The sequence below is a fragment of the Hirundo rustica genome, chromosome 4, assembly GCF_015227805.2.
Source record: "Hirundo rustica isolate bHirRus1 chromosome 4, bHirRus1.pri.v3, whole genome shotgun sequence".
Taxonomy (NCBI): domain Eukaryota; kingdom Metazoa; phylum Chordata; class Aves; order Passeriformes; family Hirundinidae; genus Hirundo; species Hirundo rustica.
The window spans coordinates 52,724,616-52,739,339 of NC_053453.1; the positions used below are offsets into that span (position 1 = coordinate 52,724,616).

At 45.5% G+C, this 14,724-nt stretch overlaps 1 protein-coding gene across 4 annotated transcripts in view; it reads right to left on the bottom strand.

Moving 5' to 3' along the window:
• CACNA1I (calcium voltage-gated channel subunit alpha1 I) overlaps window positions 1–14,724 on the bottom strand; it is a 196,664-nt gene that overhangs the window by 51,535 nt on the left and 130,405 nt on the right. For 3 of the 4 annotated variants that reach the window (XM_040062451.2, XM_058420267.1, XM_040062453.2), the window contains 4 exons: window positions 9,325–9,484; window positions 6,848–7,163; window positions 6,122–6,214; window positions 83–392 (listed from right to left, as the gene is read on the bottom strand). In XM_040062451.2, the coding sequence (XP_039918385.1) occupies window positions 83–392; window positions 6,122–6,214; window positions 6,848–7,163; window positions 9,325–9,484 (879 nt within the window). The remainder of the gene's footprint in view (window positions 1–82; window positions 393–6,121; window positions 6,215–6,847; window positions 7,164–9,324; window positions 9,485–14,724) is intronic. The other variant, XM_040062454.1, reaches the window with a different exon arrangement.

Below are 14,724 nucleotides of genomic sequence, written 5' to 3' on the forward strand. Positions count from 1 at the left end.
GAAAGCTGGCACATGGAGATGCTCCCATTTACTCTCACATTTCCACCACTGGCATTTCCAGCTTTACCCACGCAATCCTTACTGTAGTGCCTCTGGCTTTTCCTGTTCACGCCAGGTTTGGCGTCGCCAGACTCCTGCACGTGGCCGTGGCGCCAGCTCTGCACGCTGTTGTACAGCCCAAGGCTGCGGCGCTTGGCCTTGCGCAGGATGTGGCAGACGTACTGGAAGATCTCCTCGTAGCAGTCTCCCGGCTCCATGTAGCTGGCGACGGTGCTGGAGGAGAGGTACCGGGCCCTTTGCTCCTGCATCAGCTGGTGTTCCCGCTGCTTGGTCTCTGAGAACTGTGTGGCGATGACCACCAGGCACAGGTTGATCATGAAGAAGGAGCCCACCTAGCAGCCAAGGAGAAGGGACCAACATCAGCATGAAAAAGAACATGTGGGAGAGGGAATGTAAGAAGAGAGAGGAGGGGAAAGTAAATGGAGGTAGACAGAGGAGTGGGAATCTGTCTGCATATGGAGAAGAGGTTTCAGAGAATACCAGGAGTGCATGAGCTTGTTTTTGAGAGCTCACTCAACATAATTTCCATGCAGAATTTAAAGCTATGCATTGAAATTCAGTAAACAGGTCCAACTTTTGGCAGGTTTTGGGACCCTTAGCAAACCACTTATAAATTACATGCAAAGGGTTTGATGAAAGCTGGACTTTTCCCCCCCGCCCCTTCTTTGTGTTAAACAGAAGGTAGGAGACAGAGAACCAGTTTTGTTGATTTCTACCCTGCTTACCACTAGAAAAATCATGCACTGCCATTTATAGTCTTCACCTCTTGGAAGAAATGTCAGTATTTTTGGACCATTTTAATGATATTCTAGTATACTTAGGGCATATTATTGATTCCTATCATTTCTACCTTAATTCTCCATACAGGGAGATGGGACTTCCCTGAAATGAGGGAGCTTTTGAAATCAAAAACGATTTTACAAAGTCAAACAACTTTTAGAAGGACACATAACTGTCTGGTAAAGCCATGCTTCCTTGCTTATTTTCTATTCTTCTGATACAAGACATATCATATTAGCTCTTCTTTAACTTGTCCTCTGGTCTACATAGGCTTCTCATTTCAAACACAAAAACTGTAAAAAATACACTCCTAATTTCTTAGAAAGAGCAAACAAAATGCCCAAGTTCTCCCTGTTCTCCATACAGAAGCTGAAATGTCTACCAGGCCTAATTTACAGCTTGCATGTTCCTTTTAAACCTCAGTTTTCCTATTTATAAAATGGAGCAAGGATTTCTTTGTGCTGAGAATTCTGGAGGCAAAATAAACTCACTCTGTGTTATATATCATGAAATTAGAAATTTATTTCCACTAGGAGATTTATCCATTGATAGACAGAGGATAAATCCTGGACTTCAATATGATGAGAATTTCATACATAAAAGGCCTGGTAACTACATTCAAAATAATTTTCAAAAGCTATGACACCTTGATTGGTGCCTACTCCCTACAGAGCTGTGTCAACAGCATTGATAAAATGCAGAGCCTAAACTCTGAAGAAGGACTATGCATCTGCAGTGCTCTAAAACAGACTCTGTGAGGCAGCCCCTGGGAGGAGATGAAACACCAGATCAAGATTTCTGCTTCTCCTGGACCTGGGAGCATCCCTGCTAAAGGGCATTCTGGCACCAGTTTCTCCTGTATGAACCCATGCAGGACCCAGTCCCACCTCACTGTCCCTCCTTTGCAAGCAAACAGCTCTGACGGAGAGCAGTATTCAGCCCTGCCCTTGTCTTCACATGTCTCCTCTCTTGTAAAGCCTTTCCAGCAAAGAGGACAGAACAGGAAAAGGAGGTGATAACCTGACCCCAGTGCTTATGAATGGAAAAAAGGTTTATTGCAGCAAGTACCTCAGAGCTTGTTTTATCTATCTAAGCAACCTTTCCCTCAGTTCATAGCCTTTACTGCCCCCCTGACCAGCTTGTCCTTCTGGGTGACCCTTTCTCTTGGACACAGATGTCCTTTGTCCAAAGGGGAGGTGTCCCTGCCAGCATCTCAATAACCCTTTGAAACATGAAGCTCTTTCCAACCAGATTCAACATAAGGACAATAAAGTATCTCAAAATAAAGGGCTTTTTTTTCTCCCATCCTCCCCTCAGCACCCTTAAAAGCTGTTGTTTCCCTTCATCATGGAGCCCTTCTCTCTCTCCATATTTCAGCCTATTGTCCCTTCAGCTTCTGCATGCAGCCTTGAAAATTAAAATAATGCCTCATTCAGATTCCTTTGCCTTCACCCAACATTTTCCCTAGTCTGTGATGTCCTGCATGTTTTATTTTAACTGATGAGCATATTACTGGGAATCCAAATTCTTTGATTCACTCTCCTCAGTAACATGATACTCATCCGGGCTTTCCCTTTTGGTTTTGTCCCTCAGCTCACACTGAGTGAGGCACGGCAGGGAGATGGACACCAGCTGCATGAGCATTTCTGGAACAATACTTGTGACACCACCCTGTACTTTGCAACTTCCCACAACTCCCAAAAAGCAAGCAATGAGGGTTTGCAACATCTTCTCTCTAGGCCACAAGAGGAAGAGCTGAGGGCTGAGATGCCCACACCGGGACCGCATTGTTAGCCTAGGGTTGAATTTGGAGTGGAGTTCAGGTTCACCTCACTGAGCCCTGTCCTCACAGGCACCAATTGCTGCCACCTCCCACAAGACGAACAAAACGTGGGGGAGTGAGAGAACTGGATATGGCAACTGCTCCCCAGTCTTTATCATTTAGCTAGGAATATAAACCACAAAGCAATTAGCTTGGTTAATCCTTAAAACCACATGCAAGTCCATAAACTCTCAGGCTTTGCTGAGCTTGGCACTGCCTCCCAGCTAGGAGATGGACAGGAAGGGTCCCAGAAAGCTCTTAATTGAGTGATTCATCTCAGCTGGCTGAGCAGAGAGACAGAAAGTGTCAGACATGGAGTCAAAGCATTTGAGAGAAGCAGATGGAGGCCTTTGATTCTGAGTCCCAACAAAGGGTCCTGTTCAGCCCTGAAACTGAGCTGTGCTTTGACAAAGCACATCCTGGCCTCATTCAGCCCAAGGTTCAAGTCCCATCTCTGCAATATCTAACAAAATCTGACTAGTGCTGCAGATCCTGATTTGTCAATTACACTTACTGCTTATACCTGGATATCCAGCTTATCCACATGTGTAAGTACAGAGCGCTTCAAGGAGCCTCTGAGCACTGCAATGCAGATGCCAATCTCAGAGTTCAGAAGAGCTTGTTCTAGTCCAGGAGCCATGGCAGAGGCTGAGTAGCTGGAGAGGTGTGAAAGAGACAGCTGGACGTCAAGCAAGAAAACCCAAGTGAAACATTGACCCAAGAACAGGGAGCAGTCCTTCCTTCATATCACATCTGGGATCTCTGGTCAAAGAGGAAGCATTTTAAAATCTGCTGAACATAAAATGCTTTCCCCAGGCTGTTCTACAAGGCCACTCAGAGTGCCATGGTCAGTCAGCCACCTTCCCCTCAAAGAAGCACATCTGTGCAGGATTTCTAACTGTGCTGGGAGTACATCCAGGTGGTGGAGCCTTCTTCCTGTCCTATGAGCAGTAGCATATAATGTCCTTATGTAGATGTTTGCAGATACCATTGTAGGAAAGAAGTCATGGATGAAAGCACAGCTCTAGAGAGAAGCTGCAGAGGTCCAGCCCCAGAAGAGTAAGTCTGAGCCAAGGCTAGAATGTGTGTGGAAAAGCAAAGAGTCAGGGCTTAAAATATGACTGTCAGAACAATCCTGCTTAGAAAGCCAGTCCTTTCAACTGTGGAGAAGGAGGGAAGGATAAAGGCTGGAAGCACCGTACTCCATGAAACTTAAAGAGGGATCATAACTTCTATATGAAGATTCAGAGAGAAAATGCAGTCAAATGATAGCAAGTTTGCACTGTGGCATTGCTATGTGCTGCAAAAGATGCATCACATGCCAAGAAGGTAGCAGGAAGGCTAAATACTTCCTTGGCCTAAGTCTCCCAAAGGTAAATAAAATATTCCACCTAGCATATAACTCCTTTGTTCTCAGCAGTCCTCAAAGTAACCTAAGATTCATGTTCTCCTGTGTTTGACAGAAATAAACCTACATGGTTTTTCAAAATGAGGAGGGAATGTCTAGAAATATCAATGACACTCTGAAGTAACGTCTCAGGTGGAGTGCTTGAGGGGTTTCGGTGCCTGCAAATTCAGAGACAACGTTTGAATCACTGTGAAACCACATGATGTGAACCAGCACTAGAAGGATACTTAGGAACCAAAAATATGTTGACAGAATTTAATGTAGTTTGAAATGCGGGGGGAAGGGCAGTTTCTGGAACTGGCCTACAAAAGATGGGATATGTGTGCCCCAGTGGTTAAACACTGACCCTGCACAGTCCTTCCTGGCTCTGGGAGAGACTGGAGCTGTGGGACAAGGAGTAAAGTCTGTGTCTAACTGCATATTCTACAAATTGGGGTATCCTGACCATGTTGCTCAAAGTCAAAATGCAGGTGGGTACTAAATATCTATTGCATTGTGGAGTATATGAACAAAATTCATGGAAAATTATTATTTTCTGAACTCACAAAAAGCAATGGATGTTCAGTTCGCCCTTGAGAACAGAGCATGTGGAAATGCCCCCCCCACTTCACCCCATCCTGTGCAATCACATCTCTGTCTCTTTGGGACTCTCCAGCATCAAATTAAAAGCAACATTCCTTAAGGTAAATTTCCACCTCTGCTGTCCAGGTTCATGCTTCAACCCACAGTGAGTACTTCATATTTCTGTTTTTCTCTCCTTGTCTTTCCCTTGTGGGAATAGAAGGCCATAAGGCAGGGTGAAATCAAGGATACGGTAAGATTTTTGTAAGTTGTCTGACCTGAATGGGCCAATAGGTTTGGGGTTTTTTTGGGGCCACCGTCTGTATGTACAGGCAGCAGAATTTCTCAGAGAGATGGATTAAAGTCTACTTTATCTCAAGCCATTGCATGCCAACTTGAATTTAAACTAGATCTGTACTTGGTCAGTCTGTTAGTATTACTGGGTGACTGCTTCTAGAGATCCTATTTCTTGAAGGGCATAACCCCATAGGACAAGTGTTGGATGAAGATCGGAGTCCTGGACAGGTCTGTTCATCAGCCCGTCCAAATGTATGTAGGTCTTGGAAATACGCACTGAGGTCCTTCCTCAGTGACCTGAAATTAAATTGCATCTACTATATGCAGATTTTATACTTCTCATAATTCATCCTATGTCTTTCTATTTCACGCTTGAATTTGGTCCTCCAGGTGAGCAATGTGCAAGAGCCTTCATGAAAACAAAATCCTTCCTGGTTAGAAACAGGTTCTTCCCTCCAAGAACATGCACTTATGCAAGAGATGCCTGAGGAATAGGGAGGCAATGGCACCATATTTCTCATCCCAGGTGCTGATAATGAATATCCTTGCAGAAAACCAACTTTCAAACTTCATTTGTACAAATCCACAGGGCTCATAAACTGCTTATTAAGTTCTCATTGCTGACACACTCCTCTTTCCATCCTACCATCCACAAGGGATCTCACACAGCCAGTTTATTTTGGACTGCTGACACTTTTGGAGCAGTAGCTCCTTTTTATTCATGGTGAGGAAGTAATTCAGCATGACAGACCCTGAATCTAACAAAATGCGAGTCTGAGACTCTGAACCTGATAAATCCAGGTGCTGCCAAAAACTCCTCACTCAACATGGCTTAAAAATTACTCAAGAGCTTAAAATGTACACAGAGACCAAGTAGAAGGGCAGAAAATGAAATGGCTTTTAAGCTAGGTTTGGGTAATTTACTTTGAAAGAAGATCTACCAGTGAGAATATTATTTTACAATGGGCATATATAACTTTAAAAATCAATCTTAAGTATATTTTTGAGTGAAAGCTAATAACTTGGCTGACAACTATATATGTAATCCTGCCTCAGACTCTTGGTGAAAATCAACTATCCGGATTTCTGAGATTCCTAGAATTTTGCTTCCCCAGTTATCTGTGTTGATCTAAGACTTGGTTTTTGTCGGCTCTTAGCTTGCATTGCTGATATTCATCAAACCTTATACTTACGATTATCAACAAGATAAAGTAGATAAAATTGTAGAAGGAATGGGCATCCATCACATAGTACATGATCTCCACCCACCCCTCCAGTGTGATCACCTGCAAAGGCAAACAAAAGAAACAGGAGGAGTATTCCAGAGTTCACTCCTCAGTGCATAATAAGCAGATGCTGGCAGGATGGTTGCAACCCAAGAAAGGTGAGAAACAATAATTCATTTCAATGAAGCCAAATTTCCATTTTGGGAAATCAGCATGGTATTGCTTGGTGACACTGGCATACTGTCAAAGCCTGTGAGATCATTGTTGTCCACAGCAGGAATATTTCATTAAAATAGTTCATTTCCCTGGATCGCAGTGGGGGAAAACCTGCAGTAAGTTGCTCTTCCCCTTGGACTGGACACTGCGTACAGCCAGAGGAAAAGAAAAAAGGCATGGATTTTAGCTCCCATCTGCAACGTGTGCTGGGAATGAAAAAAAAATACAAAAAAAACATTCCTTTACTATAGTTGTCTGGACTGGAGGGGAAACTGGTACAAGTCAGCCTGAAGAGTGGATCTTATTTCAGCAAACACATTAGTGTGTGAGCTGTCTCCCTTACCAGGAGAGTTACCAGGTCCTTTATTTTGCACCTCTGTCACATCCTGTGGAAACTACCATTGGAGCCCAGAAGGACTGAGTTTGAAAAACAGAAAAATAAGCTTGAGCATTGTAAGGAGGGTAACTCAGACTTACCTGAAATATCACAATCCAGGCATACCCAATGTTGTCAAAGTTGATGGCACCCTTGTGCGGGTTGGCATTGCCAGTGCGGCACACATTGTAGTACTGGTTCCAGTTCACACACATGCCACTGATATTGAACCCTTGCCGGACTGAATTGTAATAATAGTAATCATCCTTGTCCAAACAACACTCATGGCCTCGTTCCTTCAGTGGGGGTATTTCGTGACAGCCCATAATTCCATTGTCTCCTGACAGCGAGCAGATAAAGGGCATCTCATCATCATCCTCTGGTTGGTAATAAGGGGGCAGGACAATGTCACCTTGTCTGCAAAAGAAACCACAGTCAAATTTCCTGTGACAAAGTTTCCTATCTATCAGTGATACTGGTGGAGCTGGGAGCCCCCATTCTGACACAGGGCTTGCATTGGGTAGGGGATTTCCAGGTTTGCTGCCTCAGGAGAAGGGGAGGAATGATAGGATTCCTGAAAAGCAGCAAATTTCTAGGGTGAGACCCCAGTTTTCAGAGCTTTTCCTTCCATCAGATCACCCCAAGTCAAATTTACACAATCTGCTTACATGGAGATGAAAAAAAGCTGGATTGCAGAGATTTGAAGTCTGATCACTCTCCCCATTAACATCAAAGCTAAATCAGATACAATGACATTAAGGAAGTTCATCAGGTTTTACTGTAATATGTTCATATATGTAACTGCTGATGGACATATTTTAACATTTGGTAGTGAACCTTCTGTACTTCTAAAAAAAACCCTGTTCATGCATAATTAACGTTGCACAGATAAGTCTTAAAGTTTGGAAATGGAAAGATAAAATTGACTTAACCTTAACTTTGACTCCTCCTTGGCAGCTGGCATTATGGGTGCAATGTTTTATGACAAGTTCATGTCTTTTTTCCAAATAATGCAAGCACCTTCCAAATGCATGAATAATTAAAATCATCTACGCTTGCCTAGCTGGAGATGAGCTAATATCAGAAAAGTGAAAGGTAGAGATAAAAAAAAAAAGGAATAAACTTTATCTGGTGTATTCCTTGCAGTGCTACAATGTACAACTTTCACATTGTGAAAATTCAGACTTTTTCACTAAGTGTCATTGGAAGAGGACAAGTGTTGATGAAAAAGTCGGTCTCTGATTGTTAACGAAGCAGGACTAAACTACAGAGGTATGTCGTTCCTCATCATTGGTACATGTGCACCTTCAGAACTGATTTCCCCAGTAACAGTCAGCCAAATATTTTCTGCTGTCTGTCATTGTGAAGGCTGTGGCCCCAATTTACTTCCCAGTCACATCAACACTGCATAGATGTAATTGCACTCATTAAAGAAGTGCTACTCCTGATTTACCTAAAGGACAATCATACTAAACACTAGTTTTCCCCCAAGGAATAAATAAACAGAGGAAATGCCTGCTTTAAGCAGCTCCTACTATGCAACTCCACTGCTGTTCTGCACATAGTATTTTCACAATTTTTTTTCCAAATTGAGATGCTCTAAAGCTTCAGAACTGTTTAATCAGTTTAAACTGATCTAAAGCTCTAGGTTTTCTTTAAGCAGTCTACACTGATAGCACGTCTGGGATTAGCATACAGTTTTAAGAAAACATTTTAAAGCCTGAGATCTACTAAAGCCAGAAAGTCAACAGGAGGAGCTGTGCCCTGAAACTGGGTAATCGGAGAATTCATGGCAGGAGATTTTGAACCCCACTGCCTGTGGGAGGAGTAAGGCTGTGCTCAGCACACTCACCCCCAAACCCCCAAATTAACCTGAGATACCTGTAATTAACCCCGGTGCGGCTTCAGGCTCTCTTCGCCAGAACATTTCCCATGTTTCCCCACAAGTTTTTTTACCCATTCAGACACTCATTCTTTGCTTTCAGATGCTCACTTCTACTAACCCATCTGTGGGACACCTCTCCCACCAGCCCTCTGTCCCTTCTCCATGGCATTGGCCACATGCAATTCTACTCCTGAAGTTTTCTAGTAATTTCTCAGTGTCCCTCCAAAGGTAATGCACTACTGTTGAAACAGTGACCCCAGCTCCATTTTGGAGGTGCCAAAGATATTCCTGGATGCATCAGGCAGCTCTGTGGCTTTCTGTAAGGCTCTAGTGAGCGTTGTTTTCTGAAGAGGGGGCAGGTTGAGGAGAAAGACAGCATGTTTCAGAGTTTCAGTTCTTTCTGGCTGTAGGAACACCATCCTGTATTACTGGGCATGGCTGGAGGGGGCAGCCATGCTAATCTGTCCCTTGATCAAATCCAAATGAGCCCAGACACCTGCTGTGGAGACAGAAAAAACCAGCTCTTCGCCCAACCTCCCTTTCCACTGCAAGATGTGACCAACACCCACACACTATCACCCCGCACTTGGAGTAAGTGATACACAGAGAGCCTGGCAGAAGACATGAGCAGGCAGAGGGAAAGAGAAACATCCACAGAAGAAAGGAAGGAGATGTTGACTCCCAGTCACTCACAATGTGAAGTTCTCCTCCATGAAGCAGCGGTTGCGGAGCAGCCCAGCCCACAGCTGCACCCCAATGATGCCAAAGATGAAGAAGACAAAGAAGCAGAGAAGAAGGACGTTCCCCAGCATGGGCAAGGTGTCCAGGAGCAGGTTCACAAGGATACGCATGCCTGCAGGAGGAGAAGAGAACCAGAAGGAGCAAGTGTGGGACACAGGGATAGAGAAAGAGAGGAAGGGAAGGAGAAGAAAAGGAAAGAAGTTTACAAGATAAGCATAAAAAAAGAAAAAAGGCCCATGAAAATAAAAGCAGAGTGTCAGAAATTAACTACTGTCCAAACTGGGCCAGGTTTATGGTTATTGCCCTTTCTTGTCCTAACCTCTACTGACAGGCAGCCAGCAGAGCTGCTGTGATGCTGTGTTCTCTTAACCTTAGGCCTTCCATCTGCAGCAGAGAAGAAAAGAAAATGAAACTTTTGGTGCCATCAGCTATCTGACTGACATCCTTCCCTCCCCTTTCCCTGCAGAAGGACAGCAGAGTGACAACTGTCCCAAAGGGGCATGTCAGCTCCACAGACCCATTATCAAATGGCTCCGACTGAAAATCATCCTGATACAGCAACGGCATCCTGCAGCTGTGAGACGTGCATGGACAGACCAAGGCCAGCCTGCCAGTGGGATGAATCTTTCCAGAACATATAAACTGGCATAGATAATTGGGTTTTCTTAAGTATGATCAAGAGACAGTAATGAAAACCACAATTTCCTCCCCTGGCTAGTCTTCATGCCCCAATGGGGCTGGAGCACACAAGTAGCAGGCACAGACCAAAATGCTTCCAGCACAGAATCTCTGCCCATGTTTCAAAAAAAAAATTATTTTTTTTTTTACTCTCTAATTACCTAATAAATGATTCCTGTGGTTTTATTTTCCCCTTGGTTCTTTAGCTCACAGCTACGAGTAGGGGTAAACACAGTCTTGTTTCTCCATGGAGCTAATGGCTTTTTCTCTGCTCTCTGGAGATGGTGAAAGTCTAGAAATTCTTCTGAGCATCACAGTACTGCCTTTATCCCTGTGCACACCTCTCCTTGTCTCCATGGAGGTCCCTCCCCCAGGTACCCAGAGTGTTCCTTGACTGAAGATGTTCCATGTAGGGCAGCAAATAATTAGCTAATTAGGTATTTATAACCAATTCATTACTTCAGATAGCAGTGGAAGAGGAAGGAGGAGGGGAAGATAAGATTAGGATTCTCTGTCAGCCCTTTGAGCCACAAGATAATCCCCCTTGTGTTTGCAGCACCAAGTAATTACCACACGATACTCTACATTATGATTCGTGTCTATTCCCCAGACTACTCGCCCCACAGGGAGGGGAGGAAAGTGGCACCTGTGAAGAGGTAGGCAGGCATGGAATTCACAAACACTGAAGGAAGAGGGAGAAGTGTGCCTGCTGTGGAACAGCAGACTGGTTTAGATTAGTAGAGAATGTTTTGGAGACAGAGCAGGGTAGAAGAGACAGGAGTGGTATTTACACATATGTGACATGTAGGAAGGAAAAGATGCTTATTGGTGCCTACATAGGATCATGAAGGATAAGGGATGATGGCACTAGCTCTAAGGCCAAGCTGTGGAGCTGTAGTTAAGCCCTGCTGCCTGACGGCCCAGCTGTGTTACCCGTTACCACGTAAGGCAGCTTATAGACAAGTACATCAGTGACTGCATCGGGCAGTGCAGGGACACAGCTCCAGCCACTTGCTAGGAATCGCAGCCGTGCCCTGAGTCACTGACACCTCTCTGACCTCCTAGCACACCATGTCCAACAGCACAATGACTATGACCTGCTGGGCCCTGGAGAAAACATCTGGGTCTTCAAGACCATGCACCCTCACTGTAGTACTGCGTGTTCCCAGCATTAATGTTGTGTCACAGAACGAGCTCAGTAGTTCCCATAAACTCTCCTGGTTAGTACATTAGGGAGAGCCAAGTGACACGGGAAGCGGTGCCACTAATGCTGCAAGAGGGGATGATGTTTTTCAGATCAATTGATGCTAGCTCCATTTCAGAGCTGGGTAATGGGAGAGATGAGGCTGCCCTTACATTGAAACGCAGAACAGACAAAACAGACATTCCCATCAGAATTTTAGAGACAGCATGCTTGTTGGGTCAGCAAAAATTGATTTTGTCTATGTTCCAAGAGAAAGCAAGTGCACAAAACTCATCTGTTTTTTTTCTTGGAAACATCCTGCCTGCCCATACATTCTCCATCCTGACTCTCAGAGGGATTACTGATGGTACAAGATTATGCTCTTCACAGCTCCAAGAACACAGCTATTGCCCTCATGTTAGGCCCTTTGGGGTACATGGGGCCATGACCCAAGAACTGGCAAGTGGCCCCATCACCTGGCATCTTTTCCACATCACAAAGAATTTCAGCATTAACAGATTCTAAGGCCAAATGACGTGCCCCCCCCCCTTTTTTTTAAAAAAAAAAAAATTCACAGTTAGACAGATTCCTCTTTCTCTTCCCACTGATGTTGACTGTGGAGATGAGATTGGCTCTTCAAAAGCAGTAACTACACCAATCCAAATGTTCAAACATCAGTTGCAATTGCAGGAGAAAGAGGGGGAAAGGCTGAACAGCCTAAGGACAACAGGTGATGATTTACCATAGAAGCTGGTGGCCAAAATAATGAGTTCTCTAAAGCAACTGCCCAACAGTGGACATGGGAAGTGCAGCCTTGGGAGTACTCTGTTTTGGGGAGCTGGGATGCCTGCCTTTTCCACTGGGCCCTTGCTAGACAAGCTACCATCCACAGCAACACCTGTGCATCTTGAATGACAAATTCTGAAAGGCGCTGGAAAGCCAGTTCTTCATCAAAATCCTGCTGTTGCCTCCTTCCCACCTTCTGCCTCTACCCGCTGCACAGCCACTTTTCTCTTGCTCTGCCTACAACTCCTCTCTGCCACACCTCAGCTTCTGTGCACGCTTTTCCTGGCCTCCCTCCCCACTGCTGCCTTTCCCTACATTCCCATTTGTCCTTTACCACTGGCAGAGCAGAAGCCATGCTGGCTCACAGTAAGGAGGGGATATGAAAGGGACAGTAACCTTTTCTGAAACATCCTTTGTAAAAAAGGAAATGCTGCTCAAGAAGAGAAAGGAAGAGAGGCTGGGCAGTCTGGAGGAAAAGCAAGGAGGGAGAGCATTGATGAAACAACATTCAGCAACCAAACAGCCTTCCAGGGCATCAAATATGAAAAGGTTTTGCTCTTCAAGGGAAATAAAAGCTAGAAACATTAAATATTCATGAGTGTCAGGTGTGGGCTCAGAAAAGTCTTTTCTCCACTCCTTTTGACTAAGAGACCAGGGGAAAGGGGGAAATTAAATGACCTTGTCTGTAGGCATCCAAGGAAGGAAACAATGCTCACTTAATGGTTCCCTGCTGCTCACCCATGTCCTTGAGCAAGGGGTAGGGAAGGGTGCTCCATAGTACCTCGAAGGCCAGGCTGCTTCCCATAAGAGATCCCGCAGGAGCAAAGCCGCAGGTACACTCACCACTCAAACACAGCGGGAGATGGGGGAAAGTATGTCGCAGAGATGAGAAATGGTGGGAACGTGAGAGAAGTGCTCGGAAGTGACCATCAGGAGGAAGCACAGGGATGAGCAGTCTCTGAGCTCCCTCTGTGCTTAAGAAGAAGTAAATCGTCTGTCTCACCCTTGGTGGCACCCAGAGGCCCTCCCTGACAAATTCAGCAGACACTACAACGACCGTAGACTCCCTCCAGACACTTGCCATCAACCCTGATTAGCCTGGCTATCGCAGCCGAGCGGACTCGTCTGCCGCCGCCGCCCCGGGGAGAGCAAGGCGGCGGGGCCGAGCGGGCGGGGCAGCGCTGGGCATGAGGCGAGCCCCGCACAGCCGAGCCCGCTGCCCGGGGCAGTGTGCCCGGGACGGTGTGCCCGGGACGGACACCGCCGCCCCCGCTCAGCAGCGCTGTCACTCGGCCCTCTCTCCGACTGCCTCCTCCCAAACGCCAGGACAGCTGAGCTGATTCACTCCCTGATGCTAATCACCCTGTGGTACGAACGGGGGACAGGCTTAGGAGGCTCTGAGGCTTTCAATCCGCCACAGCTACAGCGTGAGGGACAAAGCCAATGCATGTCAAGTCAAAAGGAGAAAGCAGTGAGGCAATCACTCCCTCATTTAGGGTAAAGCAGATGGAGAAGGTAATTCTCAGCGCCCATCTCACCTGCATCGCAGACCAAGCTACCACTTACCATTTTAACTGGAACAAAACCAGATCTCCCTCGCATCAGCACTTGTGACTGTAGCTGGCAGGACATTTTGCAGAATGCAGAAAATGAAGTGTCACATCCCTCAGCCAGGCTGCTTGTCCAAGCGTGCCCTCTTTCCTTCCTCCCCTGCCCCAGGACACATGGTAGTCCATCCAGCTAGCATGTGGTTGGCAGGATTTTTCTGTGCATGCTCCTTTATGGAAATTTTCAGAACCAAGGAACCATTCCAGCAGATGGCATGCACCCTTTTTTTTTTTAATTATTATTTTGCAGCCAACCCCTGTAGTTAAAATAAGCTCAGTTTGTATGCGCAGTGCAAGCTGGTGCTTCAACTTGCGGCTGTCCTCACTGATCTCCTGCTGAACTGAGGCTTAGCTGTCATTTCACACATTGCATTCATAAACATCAAATCAAACTTGAGCCAAACTACTACCAAGAGATACCAATCAGCTGTGGGTCCAACAGCAGACATGCTGCCGAGATGACTGATACTATAACGTCACCATGCATATCTTTTCTCTTTGATGCATTCCTCCTAACTGAGTCCTCTTCTACAAACATGTGCAAGCTAAAGGAGTTCAGTTGGAAGAGCCAGTGTGCACGTCCAGATGCTTTGCTCTCAAGCTACAAAGCCAGTCTCACTCACATTGCAAACCATCACTGCCTGCTTTGTACCAAGGCAAGAAAGAAAGCATGCCCGGATGGATGGCCAGATCCAAATTAAATTAACTCTGTGGAAAGACAGGTCCAGTTGACAGTATGAGGTACTGAGAGACCTTAAACCAGTTCTGCTGCTAACGAAAAACTGTCCCAGACATGCTGACCTCATTCAGAGAAAAGCAAAGTCTTCCCATCAATCTCTTCATCAGGTTCTGGGTGCATTTGCAGGATACATTTAGAGATGGGGGTTTAGCACTTGCAAATGGTCAGCATGATCCATAGCTCAGGAGCACTGGTCAATTCCTCCCCAAATCCCCACTCTTGCCTTACTGACAAGCAAAGCCTTTTTAGCATCCCTGACTGGCTCGGACACCTCATCCTACACAGCCTGTTGATGACACAACCTCAAATTATCTTTGTCACTCCCCAGTGTAACCACAGGAGATATCAAAACATGACAT